The sequence below is a fragment of the Watersipora subatra genome, chromosome 1 (genome assembly GCF_963576615.1).
Source record: "Watersipora subatra chromosome 1, tzWatSuba1.1, whole genome shotgun sequence".
Lineage (NCBI taxonomy): Eukaryota > Metazoa > Bryozoa > Gymnolaemata > Cheilostomatida > Watersiporidae > Watersipora > Watersipora subatra.
In genome coordinates, this window is record NC_088708.1 from 26,890,546 (window position 1) to 26,917,478 (window position 26,933).

Genomic DNA, 26,933 nt, shown 5'->3' on the forward strand with positions numbered 1-26,933 from the left:
GTTAGATTTTAATTGCTAAAACTGGACATAGAGTTTTACAAAAAGACAAACACTGAGATTTATGCATGTAGATTACTAATGCCAACAAAAATTTATAGAAACAAACTTGTTCATCATGCTGGTAATTAACCTTAACTGTACGCTAGCCAACTACAGGGCTTGTTCATCATGCTGGTAATTAACCTTAACTGTACGCTAGCCAACTACAGGGCATTTGTGACACCAAATGTTTGCACTTTTCTACTGCCTTTTTCTCATTTCTCTTCTCCTTTCAGCAACAAGTAAGATGCTTTGGACTACATAAATGATGCACTACTTCCTTGTACAACCGGCTTAGTTCTCTGAATTCATGTTAGACCTGCATATATATATATATATATATATATATATATATATATATATATATATATATATATATATATATATATATATGCAGGTCTAACATGAATTCAGAGAACTAAGGTAGGGATAGATAACAATTTGTGATATTGCAGCCTGTTCTGCATAAATTGACTATAATATATATATATATATATATATATATATATATATATATATATACATATATATATATATATATATATTATAGTCAATTTATGCAGAACAGGCTGCAATATCACAAATTGTTCTCATTCATTTAGCATATTATACTTGTATTTTATTGTATTAAATTATTTCTCACTTTCTTTTGTATATGGCTTTATTCTTTCAGGTGACTGTTCCGCAAGCTTCCTTGCAATATTAAACTAGAATTTATTACACTATATTACAATGTATTTCATTATATTGTATATTATATTGTTGTATAATATTATATTGTTTCATGCTACTTTTTGATCATTGAATGACACATAATGTACTAATATGCTTTGTTTCGCATTGTACAATAGTTCATATATATGATGGTAGCTTGACAATGAAACAACTACAAGTCATGAATTGTACTGTTGTAGCGTGCTTTGGGAAACTGTACTTAATAGCAAGATTTTGTTAATATAAAGACATGCCTGCTCATGTAGTAGCTCACATGTACACATGTATGCAGTCAAACTCCCAAGTAAAGCCTTGGTTCTGCACAATGTATATTTCACTGAACAATTATTAAAAAGGTTTTAAGCTATAAAACTTGTTTATAACATAACATAAATTCTCGCCTACATTTTCTACCTGAAATGGCCTCTTTATTGGAACAGGCTACAGAGCCAAGATATTTTGAAGTGAGTCAGAAAGATATGTTCAACATACTGCCAACTCACACTTACGCTGTATACGAAAAAATAATCATTCTTTCTTACAGCTGGATGTTACTCGCAAAATCATTTTTCCATTCTAGTCAGTTCTCCTCTATCTCATATTCAAATGATAACATCAATCTGATGTACTAGTAGCTATTTTCCTAGAAGGTTCTAGTGCAAGTACCTGGTCAAGCTTACTAAAGAAGAGTTAATGAGATGCTAATCAGCTGACAAAGGTCAATGTAGGGTCAGTTTAAGGCAAATCAAATATCTAATCCTACTTCGCTATTACTTCAATTTTATTGAGAAATTCCACAAATGCGCATAAACATTGGCTTAAAACTGAAGTACCTAACACTGGGTTGTTTTGTCACTTCTATTCAAAAAACACGATGACTAAACGAGCTTTAATGCAGCTCTGATGCAAATTAGCTTTGCGGTCGTACCATTTACTCAGCATTTCCTGTTATAGTCTACACGTTTCTAATTTTATTCAAAATGTACAATTTTAACAACAGCTTGTTTTTTGTGATTGAATAATGTTGTCGCGTGTTTGTCAGACTCACTTAATATGTTTTAATTAACATGTTGATCAGAAATTGATATTTAGTCGATATCCAGTGACCTTATGCTATGACATTTTAGTGTTATGCCAAATCAACATGTTTGTTTAGTAGAATTGAAAAGAAATACTTAATCACAAATAATTTATGAAAGAATTGAAGTTGCAAGAAGTGGCCAGGCTAACAACAGCATTAAAACTTCTGAATACAATGAATGTTACAAATTATTAAGTTAAGGTCGATTACTCGTTCAATTCTTCGAGATCGTAGGTCAAATTTAATTTGGTGTTTTTATCAACTATTATAAACATATATCAACTTTTGATTTTATTATGTTGCATATCAGACTTCCATACAGGTACTTATATTACACTATACTGTACTTTAATGTATTGAGCTGAGCTCAAGTTAGACTCAAGGACATCTCGTTTGATAGTTCAAATATCTGCCATTCGTGTGAATTGCATTAAGGCAGGTAATACTCAGTGGTTCTGAGCAAGTTTCCTATTACAAACCATCTTCTAAAAATCCTGCATTTAAGGAGCAAAGCTGCACCGATTGTCCTGCAATAATTGCCTGCAAGATACCTGTACTAAATATTGATCAGATGTTTTGGTGATTGTACGTTTTTTGTAATTGTATAGTGATGAGGATGTTTTTACTAATAAAAGTGTAAACTCGTAATGTACAAAAAGTGCTAATTCTTTATCGCTGTCAATTATTTTATATTGCATCATATCAATTACCTTGATTGATTGTGGAAATAGGTAAATCACTATCAAATTACAATTTCAATTTACTAAAGAGATATTACTGTGTAAGAACATTTTGTCTGGCGTAAGCGTGTTTTATCTGCTTGACCTAAACCTCTTACCTGTCTTCTTAAAGCAGAAATCTTTCAACGAGCAACAAACATACGTTTAGAAAGCTAAGACAATTTTAATGTTTTTGTAACTATTTAACATTTTTTTTATGTATAAATATTTTGTTTAATTATATTAGTTACTGATAAAGCTTTGATAACCTTGATTTAGTACTTTAATATTGTATTTTTGTGTCATATTTTTATATTGCTTTTTGTATCATGCTTTTATACTGTATTTTTGCAACAGGTGCATTATAGCGTTTAAAAAGGATACAAAATTATGAATTGAATAAATGTTTAGAAAAAAATAAATACAGTATTTGAGAATCAATAAATGCTTGTTGGATTGTATGAATTCCCAAACAGCTATAGCCATAGTTTTATCTCTGTAAACAAAACTCTCACCTTACAATGTAGTAACCCAAGCTACACTCATAGGTATTACCTTTGATTTTGAGCAAAAAAGACAATCAATCTTCAGAGGTATACAGAGATTTTGTAAAGGTCCTCAAGATGGCCGTTTCCTACACATCCTATTATGCAACCTGTGATTTCATCGACAGAAGATTCAGAAATGTGGCATTACCACTAATTACCATCAAACTAAAACCCGTAATACAAAGCTGAAGAAATACGTATTTTTGATTGGGGTAATAAGTCATAGTCTTTTATATTTAAGTTGTCATATTAATAACACATCACAAGGTAATCATAACAAATGATGTAAACTCTTTCCACAATCGCCTGCTTTACGCTAGGAACATTATATGCCGTAGGCAAAGACAGCCTTGTAGAAATTTTGCAGTTTCAGTTATAAATTAATAGTTTTACTGACTAGTGTGATCATTACTACAGCACAGCTCTATAGAATGTGATTTGTAAAAGCCGTTTCAATGATCTGTTACCCCAGTTCGTGCGGGCAACCAGCAAGAGAGAACTTTGGTTGCGCTTGGCTAATTAGTAAAATTATATCAAACCATTTAAATTAATATTAAGAGAAATTTTTCATTTAGTTGCATAAAGTTTGCTAACAAAAAGATGAAATTACGATATTTGAATATGATTGCTATAAAGATAAGATGATATTAAGATAAGAATTTAAGGCGAAAAATCTGCCCGCTCTCACTAGTTTTAAAGCCTCCCTCAGCCTTTGATCTCAGAGCATAGAGTGTCGTATGCGAGTCAGTATTTGTTTGATGTCGGAGTGTTAGTCGCTCCATTGGGCTAACGACTGATTAAACCTTGATAATTATAAAATATTCCAACAAAGCTCATTACGTTGTAAATTTTGGTGAAACCATTATTACGAGTCTTTGTAAGGAACCAGTTCTTTGAACTCGGTTCACACCGCTCAGCCTGGCTGAGAGCCAATCATAATTTTTATTTTCAATAAATTGATAAGCAATTGCTAAGACTCAAGTGCTTATATGTCTCTGATCCTCAGGCTAAAAACTCTCTGCCAATTTACTTTCATATTTGAGACGCTTCAACGCCCCTCCATCCTAAGCAATTAGCCGCTAGAGCTCCGAATCGTTTGATATCAAATGTAACATTTTATCATAATTTGCCGATTGTGTTATGCCTTTGTTGCTATGCGCTCTGGCGCCAGTTACTGTAAATTACGGCCAACTTTGACTGACTAATTTTATTTCTTGATTTATGTTTGACAAGAGCGAAAGTTCCACAGCTAATCCGCCGCCCCCAAAGATATGTTCGAAAAAGATACGTTCAATTTGAGCACCAAAACTTTTCCTTAATTGTTCAACTTAATGTGTATGTATGCTCCTTTCACAAGACTTACTGAAGTGTAAGTATGCTCCTTTCATAAGACTTACTGAAGTGTAAATATGCTCCTTTCACAAGACTTACTGAGATGTAAGTCTGCTCCTTTCACAAGACTTACTGAGATGTAAGTTTGCTTCTCTGACAAGACCTACTGAGGTGTAAGTATGCTCTTTTCCCTTACTGAGATGTAAGGATTCACACTGAGACTTCACACTTACTGAGATGTAAGGATGTTCCTCTCACAAAACTTACTAAGATGTAAGTTTGCTTCTCTCACAAGACTTACTGAGGTGTATATATGCTATTCTCCAAAGACTTGCTGATGTGTCAGTATGCTCCTTTCACAAGACTTACTGAAGTGTAAGTATGCTCCTTTCACAAGATTTACTGAAGTGTAAATATGCTCATTTCGCAAGACTTACTGAGATGTAAGTATGCTTCTCTCACACGACTTACTGAGATGTAAGTATGCTCATTTCACAAGACTTACTGAAGTGTAAGTATGCTCCTTTCACAAGACTTATTGAGATGTAAGTTTGCTCCTCTCCAAAGACTTGCTGAGGTGTAAGTATGCCCTCTTACTAGACTTACCGAACTGGGAGTAAGTATAAAAAAGAACAAGCTAATCATATTCAGTGGACCTCTATTTGTATCAATAGATAGATATTCAGAGAATAATCTAGAAATGGCTGACAAGTTCATAAGGTTATAAAATGCAAAAGCTGTAGAACCCACGCTCTATAAAACAGTGCATTGGTACTAATTTGTTTTGGAAATATTTAAAGATGCAACAACCTATAAATTTTTTTTCAGATGTTTTGTAAACAAAATGCCACGGTCTGTGTACTTCATGTTTGAGGATTTCATGTCCTGTTCAATGCGCTTACATTTGCGTCAGCGCCTACTTGTCATGTTTACACCTTAGAGAGTCACAAGAAATCGTGTGGTACTTTCAATTGAGGCCTCCCTGAAGCCTCCATAATAAAGCCTATTCGTACTAAACTAATTTTAAATAAACAAAAATACAGTGCTTATATACATTCCATAACTCAGTTTAAAAAATTCCTAGAAAAACTGGAGAAGATCCAGAATTTGACTAAGATCCACCATATAGCCGTGTCTGCAATAGAACTACTAATAGATACATGCATATCTCTTACCTCTTGGTTTTTGTAAGCATAACAGAGCATCTCCAACTCTGCAGGTTTGTCTGGAAAAAATCACATACTAGGTTAGGTATTAAAAGCATTTTGTCTGACCTTTGTAAAGATATCGGCCAAGATGAACCAATCATAAATCAATCAGAAATAAACATGAAAAGGTAAATTAAATATACTTATTAAACAATGTATATTTCAAAGAGTTGGATATCAAAGAAGCCATTGGCAGCTACAGATATCAACTAGTTTTTATCAGGGAAAATTTTCACATGTGTAGGTTGTCATGCTTATGTTATATCATAACGCAAGCGGTTCAAGGAAATTAAATTTGTTTCCATTTAGTCTACTTTTAACGGCTGCCAAATCAAATTAAAAAATAGATTACAAGCCGGATGAGTAAGCATTTCCAAGGCAATTTAAAACTCATTATGGTCTGTCGCTTGCCCTGGTCTGACAGTCTCCATTAGATAAATTATTTCTAAGAGAGCTGATCATGGCAAGTCTGCTAACTCATGCTGACTTACAGATGATATTTTAAAACCTCATTGATATAATTATATATATAATATATTGATATAATTAAGGGTGGCTCTAAAGAGGTAAATTCTTAGAATATTTTTCGTGCAGGTAGAGATAGATGTTTATTTTATAAGGACAGCTTAACAAAACAAGTCATCAATTGAAAAGCGTATGATTGTTTCAAAAACCTATTTTGGTATATAATGAAAAGGCTGACAGAGTTCTGCTTTTATCTTGGTAAAGTAAAGTTCAAGTTAAAAATCTATTATATTAATAACATAACAGGAAAACACAGACTTGAAACTAACGTTGAAATTGCGCTACAAATTTGTTTTTGTGTCAGCCTTCATCAAATGCGATAAGGTAAACACAAATTAATGTAAATTATAAATTCATATACCATTGCTATGCTTCTATATAGATAAACTGAAAACGAAATTGATGTATGATTACCTAACCTTAGTAGTTTCAATTCTCTCTTGTATAAATCTTGTTTTTGGCTTTTTTGACACGACATGGCATACCTTTCTTTCTTTTTATTAATTTTTGTGTGACATCATATGCAAAACATTTATTTCTATTATTTAAAAATTATTATGCACTGCTCAATAAAAGTATATATAAAATTATGTATATGCGGGTGTATATATAAATATATATCTATACACATATATATATATACATGTATATATCTATACATATATATATATATCTATACACATATATATATATACATGTATATATCTATACATATATAAATATCTATACATATATATATATATATACATGTATATATATATAAAAACATATATATCTATACACTCTATATTTATATATTTTAAGGAACATGCGGAGAAAAAAGTTTGAAAACTTGCTGGTTTACATATGCCCTTACCAGCAACAGGAAATATTACGAGCACAGGATGTTAGCTGGTGCCACCTTGCTAAGCTCATAGAATATGTGGCATGAGGTTAGCTGAGGCTTAAAAAGCTTACATATATGAATACAAACTAATGAATGTTTTGGAAGTTGACTCATTTGCTAATATTGCACATTTCAATGGCACCAAATTTAACATTGTAATGAGATACTTCATAGGGTCTTCATACAATTACCATGGTAATGCATATCAATTATCATAATCACGCATGTACCGAATTATAATGTATATAATTTGTGATTTAGTAATTAGCATATAGGTTGTAACGGTTCGTGTTTACATTGAAACACAAACGGTACTGAAGAGGAGGGGTTACCCTTAACATAAAGTTCGTCTGCCATGTCAGTTTAGAGACTGACACATGTCTGCGCCAGAAAGACCGGTCATTTTAATATGGTCTCATGCATAAACAATGTCTTTTCTTCTTCCGCTCGTCTCTAATCGTGTTTGTACGGCAAACTGCAGCAATAGAAAGCAACGAGTAGACCAGTTGTATGCGTTTTAGATAAGTAAGCAAATCAGTTTGTATCCTAGATATAGATTGAAAAACTGCTGGTAGTTGTATCATACGCTGTATATTCACCCTTGGTCATACATTTGGGATCCTAGTTTCAGGATGCTATATAATCACAATAAGACTGACCTCTGATGCCATACTAGGACTCAAAATCTTCTCGTGACGTTTACATAACTTTTTTATATTCTTTCTGTAAATTTTTAAAACTTTTATGAAACACTCTCATTCAAACAATAAATTACATTATTGGAACAACGATCTTACACCCTTGATTAAACTTTACATCAAATATTCTGCTGTTAATTTAGTAAAAAGGTCAAGGATGTGCTTGTTTTGTCAACAATGGGAAACAAACTAACTTATGATGAACTTGTTATTTGTAAATGAATGCTTTATAACAAATTGTAATAAACAATATTAAGAAGCTTTCAGGCTATCTGTTCTATTAGCACAAACGGTAACAAACTAGTACAACTGTCTACTTAAGAATAAAGCCGACAGTTTGGATATTCAAAATAAAAATGAAGTAAATTATATGTTTATCAAAAAAATGAATATGGTACATGATGTATTCATTGAAGATAAGATTATGGTAAATAGCATGAGTGTTGAATAAACGAATAAGGTAAATGGTAGGAGCTGATGTAATTATACAGTCCAAGAACACAAGCTAAAAGCTAAATAGAATGATAAGCAATCAGGGTTAGAGAAGTATGCAGGAGTTTTTACGACGAGATGCTCTTTCTCTTTACGAGTTGCTCTGCTCAAAATGCTGATCATGCGGAAAATGTTGAGTGTCTTCAGAGATTCATAGTGATACCTTTATAATTGGTGAATTGTATTCCCGTGTTAATTACACATTATTTAGTGTCAACTAGAAAACTGAGCTTTGCTATTTAATAAACATGACAGCTGATTAAAGTGACAAAATTTTTCTCATATTATTTTCTACTGTATATTAGTACACTGACAGTGCCACGCACCATGAGAGACTGTCATGTGTAATAACTATGTGCACAATTATTACTAGACAAGGACAAAGTGGTCGAGTGGTGCAGTTGCTAATGCGTGTGGTTATAGAATGGAGTATCTGAGTGCGATTCTTTTGTGAGGTAATCTTTTTTCCTAACACTATTAGCATGGTTTCGGACAGACAGACGGACACAGCTGTTATTATAGTAAAGATTATTATTTTCAGAAACTAGTAACTAATATAAACATGAAAGGTCACAATTAGCAGGTTTTCTATAGGCGGCATTCCTACACTGCAGATGAGAAAGTGAAAAGTATATGTAATATAATATATTATACAAAAACTCAAAAAGTACTTGATATGCTTCTAATCATGTCTTGTTTGCGTACTTGACTTTTACCAGGCAGTTATGACTCTCAAATTTATATAGCATGTTGCTAGGCATGTCCTCAATGAAATAAATTGCATCGGGAGGCATCGGCTTTCATTTCACGATGGCTGATAAGATACACTGGACTGATATTTTATTATTTGACAAGAATCTCTTTCAGCATTCAATTACTTTTTGAACAAAAAATTTTGTCACACGCTTTGAAAATAGACATTCTATGAAAATGAGTTGATACTATCAATGCGTCAGCCCAATCAGATAGAAAATTAATCTAAATCATTTTAATTGATCAATTCTTGAAGCGAACAACTGTATGTTATCACCATGGTTACCACTTATTAAATATTCCCTCATTATCCTATTCGCAATTGGTTGGTGATATTATACAATGAAAGCAAAATGCTAATGATGTGAAGAACAGTTTGTGCAGTATTAGAATGATGTATTACCTTTGATGTTACATATCTACTCAAGCTAACCCGAGTGTCTTGTCACTATTCATTTTGTCGTCCCCTCGCGAACATCAAACCAGTGAGTCCGTCATCAAGAATTTACAATGGAAGCATCGCCGACACCATCTCTGCCGGCTTCACCGACTAAGAAAATTAATTTCAGCGTAGACTCTCTGCTTTCTAGAAGAGAAGAAGAGAGGCCCGTCAGCGTTGTGTCAGCGAGTGATGCGCAGTCAGACTACCAGACTGAGAAACATAACAGTTCGTCAGATAGATCAACTCCGGCCAGTGACTCAGGTTTAGATGAACAAAAGGAGTACCCGCCGATGGCAGCATCTTTGGCGGCGGCAGCTCTACAGCAGCACTCCAGCTTCCTTCGACAAACAGCTCCACAGATACATAGCGCACTCCTCTATCCATGGTTCATGTCAGCAAACCTTCTCGCTCCAGCCTCACTTCTCACATCAAACGCTGCACAGCAACCTCGTAAGTTTCCCTGTCCGGCTAACTCAATGAAGTTTTTTGTCACAGTTCTTTTGTTTAAATTGTATTTTTAATGGCACAGTATGAAAAGCATTTTTTGAGATGATATTGATGCGAAGTGAAAAAGATTTTGGTTAAAAAGCCCATAATTTAATGATCTTAAAAATTACAAGCAAGTTGTATGTTTAATTTTTAGGTAACACATGCCCGAGTCAGCAACAGATCCACCCAGGTAAATGTACTTTGCGAAAGCACAAATCCAACAGAAAACCAAGAACACCTTTTACAACGCAGCAACTGGTTCAACTGGAGAAAAAGTTTGCTGGCAAGCAGTACCTTTCTATAACGGAGAGGGCAGAGTTCTCTAAAACTCTCAGCCTTACAGAAACTCAGGTAGGCATCGTCATCTGTTAAGTCAACAGTAGAACTGATGATCTAGTAACAATTTTATCATAGGAAAAAGTTTGATAAATAGACACACATCTTACACATAAGAAAGCCGAGTTGATGCTTTGGAAGCAAGCATCACATTTTATATTACCTTTATTTCTAGGACGTATAATGTTGAATCACTTACTCAACAAATTTTTGAGCTCTGAATGTAACCTTTAGGATAACTAAATGAAATATTGTCCATGAATAAAACATATACTGTATTATACATACATATTTATACTTAATACTCCACACCTTTATATAATACATTGCAATTGTGTATAATATATTACACTTATATACATGTATAATATATTATATATAATATGTATAATATACATAATATATAATACATTTTATATACAAATCATTTTACATAATACAGTAATATTTTAGAATGATATAATATATAATTTAAATAATATACATAATGCAGTTATGTTTAAAATAGCTCCCAAAAGTACTCTATAAATAATCTTGACAATTAATAAAGAGCCAAAGGTGAAAATAAATGTGATATATTATATATCACATTGTGATATATTATATATCACATTGTGATATATTATATATCACATTGTGATATATATCACATTGTGATATATATTGTGATATAATATATCACAATATATATCACATATATTGTGATATATATTATATATCACAATATATATCAATATATATCACATTGTGATATATATTGTGATAATATATATCACAATATATAATTATATCAAAATATATCACAATGTGATATATTTTGATATATATTGTGATATATTATAACAAAATATATCACATTGTGATATATTTTGATATAATTATATATTGTGATATATAATATCACAATATATATCACATTGTGATATATATCACAATGTGATATATAATATATCACATTGTGATATATTATATATCACAATGTGATATATAATATATCACATTGCGATATATTGAAAAGAAGCCTATAAAACGAGCTCCCAGTTAAATTTGTTGCATAAGTTGTTGTTAAATGATATCACAAGATTCGATAAATATTATGCAAAGCTTTTAAACAGGTCTATATTCTTGCGAACTGAAATTCGTCTTTTGCAAAATTATGTCAGCTCACTCTTCTTTCATTCAGTTTTTCGATTTAGTTTGTTTGGAAAATGTTAGTCTATTTACATTTTTTCTGTCAAACATTCCAACTTGAGAATTTTGTGATAGATATATTGTTGAAGAAAATCTAACTGCTATAAATAAATGTCTAAAAAAAATAAATTATGGCTTTGGTAAGGTAAAAACTAATAGGTGAGTCGCGTTAATCACCTAGTTGATCACCCAGTGTTCCTCAAGTTGATCAAAGAAAGTGTTTGAAAGAAATGCAGACATAATTGGTTGGTTGGCGCCGAGTTGCCGATGGTTACTCACTCAATATAATTTTATTTAGTCTAAGAATAGATCTTTTAAATTTCAGTAAGATTAAAAGCGCTGCATCAGAGTCAGCGCTGGCCAGTAGCCCCAGACACTGGTGATAATTAAGGGATTTCTGCTCCGCAAATTTATTTTCTTTATCGTATTCATTACTGTCACTCATACAGATAGAAAGCTCAGTGCTAGCTGTAGAATTATTAAAGGCACAATAAAAATTGACCGGTTAAACATAAATAAGCGGAGAAATGTTGAAATATGACAGTCAATATTTGTTGCTGACTCTAGGTAAAGATCTGGTTCCAAAACCGCAGAGCCAAGGAAAAAAGGTTGCAGGAAGCGGAGTTGGAAAAATTGAAAGCCAAGACCTCACCATTGACTCCATCAGCCTCATTCGGCCTTTTTAATCAAAACTACGGAGTTTTTCCATCTTCCGATGCCACCCAAGCTTCACTCACACTGAACAATCTTACTACATGGGCAAATCTCTTGTCACGCAAATAGATTTGTACTATATTTATATCATAGCAATTATTTTTGTATTCATTTTGAGCTCTCTTTAAAGCATACATATTGACGTCCGCCCAAGACTATCTATAATTTATGAAAATCATGAGGTCGCTTGTGTGAATGTTATGCATACAAGATTTCCTTTTCGACCATTTATGTGCTGCTTATCTAGATAACCACTTTTTCTTTAGGTTTTACTGTGAATTGTATAAAATGTTATTGTTTTGTGCAGCATCTTGAGAGTAACTAATATTAAAACACAACTATATCGTTCTCTCTATCTTGTGCTTGCTGTCTTTCTGGAGTGTTAAAACTAACTTGAATGTTTCTATCATTCAGCCAATTAGACCAGACCTGCATGTTGACAGGGTCGAGAATAGATATAGCATATATGTTAGTAAACTCAAGGTTATCTGTTAGGACAAATACCATTCGTAAAACTTATTACCAAAAGCGAAGTAGTGCTATGCAATTTTATTGATGCCCTCAAACACAATATGGTTTTAGAGGCGTAGATTTGGATACTTTTCACTAGTTCACAATTGAATTTATACCGTGACAGAGGCTAACCACGTCAAGCAACTATGTACCATGTTGTACAAGCAATTAAGTACCATGTTGTACAGGCAACTAGGGACAATGAAGAAGCAATCCAAAGCAGCTCAGCTAAAATATAGATTTATTATAGAACAACATGCCACAATATACATATGATGTAAGAACTATAAAAAGGTTTGAACAAGCAGCAAGAAGTTGATCATGCTGTATTAAAGCTAAATGTAAACAATTGAAAAAAAAGAAATCAGATCTTATAGTTTCATTTGGTTCTTTTGTGATAAAGACATTTTTTTGTGATTAAAAGAAAGTCTTAGTAAGTCTTAAAAGGACAGAAAATCAAAGTAATTTTGCAGAATGCTCACATCACTGGCACCTTGATTGCGCTTGGAATCGCCACTAAACCACCTGCTTACAAACTACTAGCGCTAAAAAACACACGCAGCTATTTAGTATACGCCGATATAGCATGCACACAAATAATGTGTGGTAGAGGATGTTGACTACAGAACCAGTTCAGGGTGAGATAATATATACTGTCAAAGCTAGAAGCAGCCTTGCAACATCAGAGTGAAGCGAGTAAAACTTTTGGAACTGTTGGGGTGGAAACAATTCCAAATAATAATTAAATAATATCGTAAAAGGTATTCATAAGCGTTATATTTTCAAAACATGTTAATACGATTTGATCAACTTGACTCAGTCGGCTCTGTATTTTTGAGTAGTTTCCGAGCAGGTATTTTAGGAGGCTCTGTACTGATAGCAGAGTGTAAAAGTTGTGGTGGTGGAAACGATGGTGCAGGTGAAAGAGAGAGCTCAGCTTCAGGACTTGTCATACTAGAACTGCGTCTTCTCGCGGGTACAAGAGGAAGTGACTGACTCGGAGGCCTTCTCGCGGGTATAGCGGGTGGAGATTGTTTATTTTTAACAGAAGCAGCGATGGCCGTTGAGAGTTCCTTTTGTGCATTTATTGAAGCCAAAATATCAGGAGGAAGTGTTGGAGCAGGGCAAGAAGGTGGCGCAAAACTTAATGTAGAGCTGTCAGCTCCTTCCAGAGTGTTTAAGTCTTCCGCTTTAAAAGTTACAATATCACTCCCACAGGAGGCATCCAGTATAGTGCTAGTACTGGGAGATAACTTACTTGCTGACTCTTCACTTTTCCTAGCCTTGACAGCTGACATGTCCCCTTGATTAGTCACCTGAGTATGAGGAACAGTGTCACTGTTTTTGAAGCTATTCAGCAGAGTAAATGAGTTCAATGAACTCAAACTTTGAATAGGATCTGTAGGCTTAGTTGTATCAGTTGTTTGCAATGTTTCTGATGCTGGAACATTATCAGATACTTCAGACTTTCGAAATGGATCAGACATCTGAAAAGGGTCAATCACTGAAAATGGATCAGAGGATGTAAAAGGGTCAGCTACTGGGAAAGGGTCGACTGATGTAAATGGGTCAGAGGAATCAAATGGGTTAGATGTTTCAAGTGGCTCAGAAATTGGAAAGGGACAAGACGTAGAGTCCAGTATAGATGGACAGGCTGTGTCTGACATCGGGACTGGTACTGAAAGGTTACCAGTAGTTTGAATTGGGTCAGAAGTTATGACTTTATCAGAGGAATTAAACTTCCCAGATGTTGTAGCTCTTGCAGATGTTCGGGGTGATTTAGAAGAAGCCACTGGCTCAGATGTTGAAGAAGCTCTAGCTGTTTGAAACGGATCAGAGAGTGTGAATGAATCAGATTGTGCTACAATTTGTGGGGCTGAAGAGTGAGTTGAAACTGGCGTTTGAAAAGATGTAGATGGCGAAAAGGATTCAGCCAATGACGACGGTTGAGGCGTGGTAAATGGGTCAGATGATGAAAATTGGTGCGATGTTGAAGCTGATTCAGATTTAGTATTTTGAAGCAATGGATCTGATTTTAGAAATGGGTCGGAAGTTTCAAATGGGTCAGCCATTGGAAATTTATCAGGTGTTGAAAACAGACTACTGGTTGGAAATGGATCAGTTGTATTAAATGGATCAGATGACTGAAATGGATCAGCTGTATTAAATGGATCAGATGATTGAAATGGGTCAGATGTTCGAAACGGATCAGTTGTTTCATGGGAGTCGGACTTCATCTTTGTTTGAGATGCCCCTTCATCAGCATCGTATTTAATGAAACTGTTTTCATCCTGATGTACAGGAGATTCTGCAGCTTGTGGATTGTTAAGTAAAACTGAATTTGCTGGTATAACAGGAGAAATAAATAGATCTTTGGAAGGTTGTTGACTTGATGACTCGGACTCAGATGTTATACTACTGCTTACATTAGCAGAGGAATTTGCCCAAGGATCATTATTCATTTTGTTAGATTCGGTATTGTCAGAGTCACAGAATGTAGTCCAAGGATTTAAGGTATCAACTGGTTTGGCACAACCCCATGGATTTGTTGTATCTGAGACTACCAATTCACTGGAAGAGACTGACAATTGTTGATCAGGCGAGCTACTGCTAATCTGAATTTCTTTCGAAATTTGAAAAGTTTGCTCAATAGTATTAGTTGGTTCATCTAAATGGCTTGCCTTTGCACCATCATCTATACTCGGACTGCTGGATGGGACGTTGCTGATTTCCCCAGTCTCATCATTGGTCTGTTGATTCTATTGGTAAAGCATTTATATTTAGTCCAACAAATTCATACATTACATTTACCAGAAAATCATGTTTGACTGCCCAGACAATCATAATAACCAACAAAACTTAATAAACCCTTTTAATATTTACTGCAACAAAACAAATATCCACAGAGGTGCCACAGCTGGAGCCAAGTTGTAGATTATGAAAGTTTGTTTGCATGTCTGACAACTGATGCAAACGGTTCAGGAAGTAACTCGCTCCAGTCTTGAAGGTCTCCATTACCTAACCGTTTAATAAACTACAATGAGCCGTTTAGGTTATCCAACAAGACTGGTTGATATTATCATAGAAGATGAGTAAATATGTTATATGTGCCATGCTAACTTACCGACACCTCAATGGTTTTGCCTCGCTGACACATGACTGCAATACCAGTACTTGTAGGCATGCCCACCCCTGGCCCATCATTCTCTTGCTCAGACACCATTAATTCGGTGGCTAGATGACATGGTTCAGCAGGTGATTTATCATTAGTAAATAATGAAGTTGGTACTTGGGAAGAAAAGTTGGCACTCGGTAAGTTAGAAGGCATATGAATTTCTTGGGATGAGATGAACGGATGAACAGTGCCTGTATTGCTGTCGATTTCCGATTGTGGCTTGAGAGAGGAGTGGGAGAGTGAGGTTGACTGTAGCACAACTGACTCTTCAGCAACTTCATTTAATGCAGACAGTGGCTCAGCCTCCTCCACAGCGGTATTCTATGATAACACAATACCACATGGTCTAAATAACATCCAACTTCAAATACTGGCTAGATAAGCATGGAAATTGAAGAGAATAAGGAGTTGTGTTTTCTTCATCTGAGTAAACAACCGATAACTCTGAACTCAAGAAACTTGAAATAAACTCTTGATACTACAGTATGTACAGTGAAACCTTTACATACGGAACGATTTGGACTGAAATTTCCATCGTATGTTTAAATTGTCATTTGTTATAGCAAATATTCCCAAAAGAATACACTGTAATTGATTTAATTCATTCAACAGATCATATCCTTGATCATTATAGTGCATTGTAAAAAATTACAAGTTGAACACTACATGCAAAAAACTAAATAAGTAAAATAACAATCAATAATAACAAGTTTTTGTTGTTATATTGTGTTAAAGACACACAAACAAAAGTGTAGCCTCAGCAATTTGTAAGTTTAAAGGTGTTGATAGAGAAATTTAGCACAACTTACTTTAATTGAGATTGAAGAAATTTTAAACTAACTTAGATTATATATATCATTATTGTTTTTATACTTTTGCATCTTTTTAAAAACTTTCGTCTGAATTTAAAAATTTTTTTCCATTGTTGTAGGACGAAAATTATTTAGGGTGTAGAATAAAATATTTGCGGGAATTACACACCGTACACATATTGGAACATTCGTATGTTACAGTAACCACAAGACAGGGATTAGTTGTAAAGAGAGACAGATTACCAGATCATTGGGAGCATCTGTCTCCTTAGACTGATGATCCGCTTTCTCCGCTTCGATAGAACCTACTCTATCATTATCGATAGGGGATAAATCCTCATCAGCAAGCTTAGGTAATGGAGAACTCGGAGGAAGTACGTCAACAGGAATATTGAGAGGAAGAGAAGATGTTTCGGCACCCACAGATAGTGTGCTTGCTCGATGGTCAGTTTCCTCGCAAACACTAGACCCTCGACTGGAGTCACGATTCGAACTTTGCCTTTTTTGAAGCTGTACTACGGCTTGGAAGAGATCACGGAAAGTGAGAAGCACAGCTTCTGCCTAAAAGAAAGGAGACTGATGAGGAATAGCATAATCTAGCTTGATACCTTTACCACTAAAATATTCAAACATACAATATTTTAATATGAAATAAACTCCGGTCATAGTGCTTGATCTACTAATTATGGAATTACGACATTTTAGTTCATGGAGAAGTTTTTTAGTGTGTGAAGATGTTTTTAGTTCATGGAAAAGTTTTTAGTGCGTGAAGATGTTTTTAGTTCGGTGAAGAGGTTTTTTTAGTTCTATAGAGAAGTTTTTAGTGCATGAATGCATGAAGAAGTTTTTAGTGCATGAAAAGGTTTTTAGTGCATGAAGAGATTTTTAGTGCATGAAAAGGTTTTTAGTGCATGAAGAGGTTTTTAGTGCATGAAAAGGTTTTTAGTGCATAAAGAGGATTTTAGTGCATGAAGAGGTTTTTAGAGCATGAAAAGGTTTTTAGTGCATGAAGAGGTTTTTAGTGCATGAGGAAGTTTTTAGTGCATGAAGAGGTTTTTAGTGCATGAAGAGGTTTTTAGTGCATGAAAAGGTTTTTAGTGCATGAAGAGGTTTTTAGTGCACGAGGAAGTTTTTAGTGCATGAAGAGGTTTTTAGTGCATGAAGAGGTTTTTAGTGCATGAAATGTTTTTAGTGCATGAAGAGGTTTTTAGTGCATGAAGAAGACCATACAGAAATTGAAGTAATATTTACGTAAAATCAATGCAATAATAAGTATCCCAACTTGACATTGAAAAATGAAAAAGTTTAATTCACATATGGTATTAGCAAAGACTGATGCAAAATGTACAACTATCCTAAAACAAGATGGCAGTTGTTAAAAGATAGAAGGCATGGTTGACCATGAGTATGCCCATGGGCAAGCTCATGAGCCCAAGATCTAAGAGATGCCATGGTAGCAAATAACTGGCGATGGGTATTGCCATTGACTATTAACCATTGACGCGATGATCAGCAAACGTACTACGGTAACCCGCAAGCACTTGCATACCACACACTGTCAAAGTCAACTCTTTTCTCAACATTGAAATATGTCGTCTGCAAACAATCCACTCACTCACATAGCTAGACATCAACTATAAAACCTTTAGTTAATAAACTACTTTATAGAATTTCAAAAAAGCTAACCCAGCACTTTTATCTGTATCAGTTACAGGTAATAATTATGAAACTCTACCGGTTTGTCTGTTTTGATCCCATATAAGGTATGATTTCCTTCGTCATCTCCTACGATATAACTAAATGACCTGCTGTCAGAGGTGTCCTTGGATATAAATGATATTCTGTTAACCTTGTGTTTCACGATCGGCTTCTGCAACAGATGACTCCCCAGTATTCTACTGTCCATACTATGAACTTTATCAATTGTGCAGGTTGAACACTGTCCTGCGCAGTCATACAACAATATGAGCCCAAAGAAGATTTACCTGCTCACTTGACCCTAAGCTATTTTCACTATGGTACAGCAGAAAACTTGAATTGAAGGTTTTAAGGTACGCGCTAGCTGGTACTTTTTGTACCAGCTAGTGCTGGCTTTCCCAAGATACAATTCTAGAAATCGTAGTTCGCTTGCTATCGTTTAGCAGTATGTGACAAAGTACATGTTCAAGGAACTCCCTCTTACTCAATACTCACTAATCAGATAGATCTTCACTATCAAATCAAAATGCTAAGCTCCTTTTTGATGACCTTGATATAAGCTATCTATTAAAGGTGACCTTGATATACGGTATCTATTAAACAGTCCTGTTTAGTAACTCAATGCAATGCAGAAGATATAATTAGTAACATTACAGCTAACAGATTTAAATAGCGATGCAACTGCTGAGTGATATGTAAACAACATCAGCGTACAAGCGAATGTGAATATTATCACAGACGAGTTCTGTTTCGCTCATTGACTCGTACAGCAACTCACACATTTAGGTTTCATGTTTGACCTCAAATACTCTCATCAAATCTAAATTACTAGAAAGAATCAGATTACACAAAAACCTTGAGCTGACCTCATTAATTCTTGTAGCATTCTTGTAGCATTTCATTGGTTTATAATTTATGAAAATACAATGAAACAGAAAACTTATATAACAGACATACAGAGCTAGCAGCGTCGACGAGCGTAGATCCATCTATAGTAATCTTAATAAGGATTTTTTGCTTGTGGTGGCTGTTGGACTTGATGGCTGATTTTAAGGAGAGAAGTGCCTGCTGGCACATGGAGTCACCTGCAGCACAACCAATCACATCACTTATAGAGGAACAACAACTGCACTTAACTTCACAGCCATGGCCAGTTTCATATCTTGTAGTGTACTGCTGCTTAGATCGCATCAGTTTGTAACCAAGCAGAAGACAAAAGAATCACATTTAGTACTACGGATGATGAGCGTTCTAAACCCATTTTATCCTCACTACTTATTCAAGTTTCAGAAGCATCCTACTTGATTGAAGGTCGATGATTAGAACGTTGTGACATCCTATAATGTACTGTTTATAAACAAACTTGTTCAAGTATATTAACTTATTTTAGTCGGGAAAGGTAAACCTCTTGTTGCTTTTAGAAGCTCCAAAACTCTAGCAAAATGTTTGCTAAAACATAAATTAGTTAAACATGAAAAGGCAAGTGGCCTCACCAGCATTTAAGCATATTTTTTAACATAAAAGCAATAAGTCCTTGAGGGCCTATGTGAAGGCGGATTGCCACGGCCAGGGCTGACCTAGAGGGGATAGTCGATGCCAAGGCGACCGTCGCTATGACCGGGTGAAACTAGGTAGACAGCACGGTTCTCTGTAACAATTCTGGTCGGCTACCGAGTTGGCCTTACCACCGAGGGAAGGAACCAGCCATATCCACGAGCTATATAAGATGCCGCGGAAGCGACCAAAAGCAGAGCACCTGGAAGTTTTTCATTGTGCAGTTAATTAGATGTTTATGGCAATATTTGACTGTACCCTTATATATTTGCTGCGAAATGTATATACAGTCATACTTCGACTTACGAGCTTAATGCGTTCCGAGACTGAGCTCGTATGTCAATTTACTCGCATGTTGATGCAATTTATTTATATATAGAACAATTAAATATATATTAATTGGTTTCCATATTCTAAAAAATGCAAATAAAACACTCAAAACAAGATATTGTAACAGAAAAAGCATGCTGGTTATTGTCCTAACTTACCAAATGCTTTCAAAAAGCAACAAATAAAAAACAATGCAAGGAAATGTGATTAATGAAAATGTAAAATTAAATACATACAGTAGCAGCAAACGCTAGCATTTGCCAGGGAGGGAGATATAAGTTTTATTCTGCATTACAACAGTTGAATTTGATAAATTTGGATTTTATCAAAGTTTTAAAAAACAAACTTAAAAGCAAACTTTCATTTTTCGTAATTAAAATTTCTTCGGCGTTCATAGTTGGAAGTTTCTTGCTGGTTAGCTAATTTTTCCTTTGTTTTCGCTTTCACGACTAGCCAGCCGTTTTAAGATAAACCAATCTAAGGACGTTTGCCTTTGTCGCTCTTTCAACGTGTTGCGAATAGGACGAACACTGGTGTCGTCACAAAGGGTTAATGCACGACCACTAGCCAACTTGTCCGAAAGTCTATTTTTATAATTTTATAGATAGCACCGGCCTTTTCACATAGGCCTTTTCGCCTTTATTGAAACATCGTTTCAGTTACGCTGTCACCGGCCAATTGTTTATCTTTTATCCAATGCCTGAGCAGTCTCTCCATCAGCGGTCGTGAAGATCGCTGCGTCGTTTAGAAACGCATTATGGTTAGTCCTTTTGCAAACTAAATGCCCTGAATATAACCCTTCGGTTTGATAATTGTAGATGTATTTCTGTCATATTGCTGAGCTAGATCAATCACGCATACACATTTCGCATATTTTACAATAATTTTTCGTTTAATATCAATTGTTATCATTTGCTTTTTCTTTCCATTATCTTTCATTTTACTGGCAAACTTTCGGTCTACGCACCGTACTTTTAATTCACATAATTCTGCACTGAAAATTGCGCACAGAAAACACGGTACAAAAGTATAACCTGAGTAGTTGAAAAATACAGAGTGATGCTGTTCTCATAAAACACCTCCGGCATACTTTGCAACTGACTAACGTGCTCGTATCTCAAACATTGCTCGTATGTTAGTGCTAAAACTTGCTTAAAAGCTGGCTCGTATCTCAGAATTATCGTACGTTAGAGCACTGGTAAGTTGAAGTATTACTGTACTCATTTGCCTTGTACTCGAGTGGTGTGATTTTTGAGGAGCAATTAGAGGAACCTGGTCGGTTTCTTTACACACACACATGTATAAATTATATAATTATAGAAGATTTAAGTGATGGTCAGATAAATGTTTTTCTTTTTTTATTTATTATTCCTAATATACATGTATATGTATGTCGTCTGTCGAGTCTAAAGGTTTATATCCTTATTTATTATTCCTCCTATACATGTATATGTATGTCGTCTGTCGAGTCTAAAGGTTTATATCCTTATTTATTATTCCTCCTATACATGTATATGTATGTCGTCTGTCGAGTCTAAAGGTTTATATCCTTATTTATTATTCCTAATATACATGTATATGTATGTCGTCTGTCGAGTCTAAAGGTTTATATCCTTATTTATTATTCCTCCTATACATGTATATGTATGTCGTCTGTCGAGTCTAAAGGTTTATATCCTTATTTATTATTCCTCCTATACATGTATATGTATGTCGTCTGTCGAGTCTAAAGGTTTATATCCTTATTTATTATTCCTCCTATACATGTATATGTATGTCGTCTGTCGAGTCTAAAGGTTTATATCCTTATTTATTATTCCTCATATACATGTATATGTATGTCGTCTGTCGAGTCTATAAAAGTTTATATCCTTATTTATTATTCCTAATATACATGTATATGTATGTCGTCTGTCGAGTCTAAAGGTTTATATCCTTATTTATTATTCCTCATATACATGTATATGTATGTCGTCTGTCGAGTCTAAAGGTTTATATCCTTATTTATTATTCCTAATATACATGTATATGTATGTCGTCTGTCGAGTCTAAAGGTTTATATCCTTATTTATTATTCCTCATATACATGTATATGTATGTCGTCTGTCGAGTCTAAAGGTTTATATCCGCATCAAACTCACTCAATGACCAGACTCATTGCAATTCTTTGCTTTCTCACAGATAGCATGACCTCATCAGTAACCTTAACATCTGCTAGAATAGCACCAACTTTGAAATTTTGACTACACTTGTTTGTTAACATAAATTATTTGTAAATGCCAAACTATTTATAAAATACACATTTTGGCACATGTCTATAGTATCATACCATATTTTTAAATATTTTATAGTATTGGCCTTCAAATTAATTTTTATTAATATAACCTAATTGAAACCCTCAACATTTCGTCTGTCTAAAGATAAAAGGCAATAAGATTAATTTCTCGTAATGCTGCATAGCAACCTCTCATTGGCTATGAGCCCTTATAAAAAGTTTACTACCCTGTGCACATTATCAAGTGAAAGAATGAAATCAACACACTATTACTGACTGCTGTCCAAATTGTTTTTGTGTGCAGGCAACTTGTTTTATCACTAGCATTATATACCATATTTGATGTTGAATGTGTTAACTGCTTTGGGCTTATAGCATGTGCACCAATAAAGTAAATCAAGTAAACCTTTAACGGGTCGAGCGCAATAGACACCAAACAGCTGTCTGTTTTTGCCTCGCGCTTGTTTCTTCCAAATATGAGTGCAATCGTAACAACCTCAGTATAAAAAGTTACAAATACTTTATTGCACTAAAACACAAATACTCAAAATTGAGTTTCTAGGAGAGTGTTTAGCCAATCAGAATTAACTGACATGCAAAGAAATTTAGCGATGGTCAACATGAGGTGCCATTTCATTCCCTCAGCTGCCACACATCAACATCACAAATCTTCCATGTCTAGTACATAACCGTTTAGAATTGAGCCCGTCCGGTAAATGAGGGCACTACAACTACATCTAGTTTAAACTGTGTTTTAAACTAGGCTCCAACGGACAATACTGGAGATGCTCTAATACAAATGGCCAAATGCAGTTTTAATGCATTAAATTTTAGCCAATAAATTGCAGAACTGTGTATAATTAGTCAAGGCCTTTTGTGCGATTGACTTTGACATACCACTGAATAAATAGAGAATGTTAATTTTTTCAACTCACGATTTTGAAAGTAATAATAATGAATTTTTAGGCTCATGAACATGCCTCGTATTGTACCCTCTGATTGTATCTCATAGGCTTAGTCATTTTCTACACATGAATGACAGTCTATTACATAACCTGTTCTGAATTGAGTTGAGTAGAACCTTCAACAAGAATAATAACTAATAATAAATTAATAACAAATCAATATTAACTGATTGGTGAAGAGTACTTCAAGTCTCATTATCTACAAAGAGGTAAAAACATTTAAACAAGATATGGCTGTATTCTTACAGAAAACATACAGCTAGCCAACAATGGACTAGAAGAATTGACTTGTTCAACTGCTAAACCATACCTCTAGCAGCATTCACATCAACTGTACCATAAAGCTTGGCCTTGAATGAAATACCATCTCCTTGAAACTTGCCGACTATATCACTTGTTTCTCCTACAAAAAGTTTTTATGCACATTTACTATACAGTATATGGAATAATAGTTTGTAAGATCGCTATGCAACCCAGAAACAAAAGATATTTTGAAACACTTCAGCTATTGCTGTAGCAATTATGTGCACTATGTCAGTTTATTGAAATTGATACATATGAACATGTTGTTGTGCAACTCTCAATCACCCAAAGCTTGTTCACTATCTTAACTGTAACTTTTATTACAAGTCTACCATAATTTTTCCCAAATGGTTAAAGAATTCCAGAAAGTTTCCAGTCCAAACAGCTTCCATGCCAAATATACAGCACGCAGCTATGCATTGTCAGCTCTAGCTATGAATTTTAAAACCACTGTTTTATTTGTAACTCCACAGAAATATAGTCAAATAAGTTTTAGATTGTTAAAAATATATATTCCCACCTTTGGCAACAATAGGTGTATTTGGTAACTTTGATAAAATAGGAATATGTCTACCGATCTATAATATTAGGTAAAATATACTCAGGTTTAAACATCTTGATTTGTGCATTGTGATTTCAACTAATATAAAAAAGGACAGAAAAAATTAAATTACTACTTTTTTGTAAAAAGCCTTTTGAAGGAAACTTAACAATATTGTGCTACCAGTTTTCTTGGCAGCAAATACTGTCTTTATATTACTAAAATAATAAATACTGTCTTTATAAACAAATTAATGAGAATAGCAAATGCCGGAGGTCCTATTTCACTTGGTCTCAGGGCCGAATGCTTGCTTACGACATTCATAATGACAATACAGTTGTATCTAAACTATCTCTAAAAGATTTATAAGAGATTAAAGAACTGTTGAATTTATATGAAATGCGTTGCAACCAATTTATAAAATTCCTTCGAGTTCCAAAATTATTATTCTACTCGCGTTTTTTAAAGACATTTATTAGACTGATTTACTTTTCATAAATAAGATACGACTGCCAGTAATATATGCGCTGTTTACCAGATAAAGAAAGTGATGTCTTAGAGTGTTTTGGCATGAATAATAGCAAGTGGTAAAACCGCATTACGGAGCTGGTGTTAAAACTAAAAACAGTAGCATATGAATATAAAAAGAGCACTAGTCAAATGTGTACATATTGTGATATACCCTTTTTACTGGGTTTCTTCTTAGGAGATGTTGAGCCAGCATTCTTTGCATCTTTGGACATGACTAATTCGTAGGGAAATAAGTTTACAAATAGATTTTACACCTCATCCCTACAAAAGCAGGAAATACTAAATATAAGGATTAAATATAAAACACTTGCGAGACAAGAGTTTAGAAAGACTTGCACTAACTTCGGTAACCTATTAATGTTAAATTGCTGATCATTTCAGTATAACAATTCGTACATTGTGTCAGCTAATTATTGTATGAGCAAATGGTACCCAAGTTTCAAGAACTCATAGTTCAATATAAAATGCATTCAAAGCTTCCTTGTAGCCATCATTTAGGGAAGCGTTGGTAATATTTGCTGTGAGGCTCAATGGCTTAAGACCATTATTAAAGAATTCAATCTCCCATAAATGATAAATAAATAAACAATGAGCTGCGCTCCTTCTAGCGAAAAAAAACACAATAACAGCAAAATAATCCAACAAAACCTGACTCCGTTGTCTCTTAAAATCATTGATTTAATAAGTTTAATAAAATTGCAGTTTTTAGCAATATAACATTGAGCTTCAGAATACCAACTACAAAGATCAAGTGGAAATAATAGTTTTATTTATTGTTCTATTCAAGACATTTCGTGCTAGTGTATTCCTGTTCAATGCTTCCATTTAGGGTATTATCCAGTTGATTGAGACTTGAAATTACTTTAAGATGGTAAATTATCTAACAATTTGAACAATGAGCCTTTCTTAATGTCTGTTTGCCGCATATAACTCGATAACCATTTTTGCAAGATAACCATTCTGTAGCAGATACTTCAGAATTGGATTATAATCTGAGCCTACTTAATTTCAAACTTTTGCTCACCGGGTATGTTGGGAAACGTCCATCCTATTATCTGCACAAAACCATCCAGCATTCTCAGCTATGAATAAAATCTCTATTTAGTCGTCCAATGTACGCTATGGATAAGATCTAAATTCACTCGTTCAATACGCATCTCAATTTGGTATGTGCAGCTTATTTCTAAATGTTAGAAACCAGCATGTTGAAGGCATAACGTTAAAAAGTTTATTGAGTAAACCATTTATGGTGAATCATTTATAAAATAAGTTTATATAAAAGCGACTTACAACTGGCACACCTTCACTCACAAAATATATATATCGCAGATGCTTTTTGTAGTCAAATATCTATTATATAAAAGCGACTTACAACTGGCACACCTTCACTCACAAAATATATATATTGCAGATGCTTTTTGTAGTCAAATATCTATAACAACTCAACATTAAATAACGTTTGTGCAACATTAAACCCTATCATGACATCGATAGTAATGTTAATTTTAAGGAGTTTGATAATGGAGTGCAAAGATACCTATGCAAAGGAATTGAACAAACGGCAACATAAAAAAACTAATTCGGGTAGCTTTTGTTAACATTGACTTCACAATCTTCAAATAAAACATTATTACCCAGTAGCGTCCAAATTTATTACTTAAATGGAACTGGCGCGTATTTCTCCAACTACAAACAAAACGAATACGTACGTAAATGTAATAAAGTTGACTTTTAGTACCGTAACTCCTTTCCGTGTGTACTAGAAAACAAAAAAATGGAAAAACCGCCGCAGACCTAAGTACCTGGGCTACAAGTCGTTGACAAGACAATTCCAATAATTCTTAGTTCATTAAATGACGCAGACCCATAATTTGTCAACCTAATTTAAAAACCTTTCATGGCAGTGAGATAGAATGGTACACAAGAGCCATCTGTCTGCCTAGTAGACGAATATCAGCTACCTAACATGTACAGCACAGCTAACTTGAGAGAAACACAATCGCCAAATATTGACATGATTTGCAAGTAGAGATCAATATTAATAGTACTATTGTAGCGATGGAAACAAT

The 26,933-nt window shown here is 34.2% G+C and overlaps 2 protein-coding genes across 2 annotated transcripts; one reads left to right on the forward strand and one right to left on the reverse strand.

Annotated features, from left to right (window-relative positions):
• Positions 1-9,480: 9,480 nt before the first annotated feature.
• LOC137408026 (homeobox protein MSX-1-like) lies at positions 9,481-12,515 on the forward strand. Its single transcript, XM_068094419.1, has 3 exons — positions 9,481-9,887; positions 10,081-10,277; positions 12,021-12,515. The coding sequence occupies exons 1-3, from the start codon at positions 9,506-9,508 to the stop codon at positions 12,234-12,236; spliced, it is 795 nt and encodes a 264-aa protein (XP_067950520.1). The 5' UTR covers positions 9,481-9,505; the 3' UTR covers positions 12,237-12,515.
• Positions 12,516-12,904: 389 nt separating this feature from the next.
• On the reverse strand, positions 12,905-26,558 carry LOC137402092 (disabled homolog 1-like). The gene is made up of 8 exons (XM_068088567.1): positions 26,499-26,558; positions 25,016-25,125; positions 23,800-23,892; positions 19,323-19,450; positions 18,403-18,537; positions 16,911-17,228; positions 15,805-16,176; positions 12,905-15,439 (listed from the first exon to the last, which is right to left on the reverse strand). The coding sequence occupies exons 2-8, from the start codon at positions 25,074-25,076 to the stop codon at positions 13,487-13,489; spliced, it is 3,060 nt and encodes a 1,019-aa protein (XP_067944668.1). The 5' UTR covers positions 25,077-25,125; positions 26,499-26,558; the 3' UTR covers positions 12,905-13,486.
• Positions 26,559-26,933: the final 375 nt, after the last annotated feature.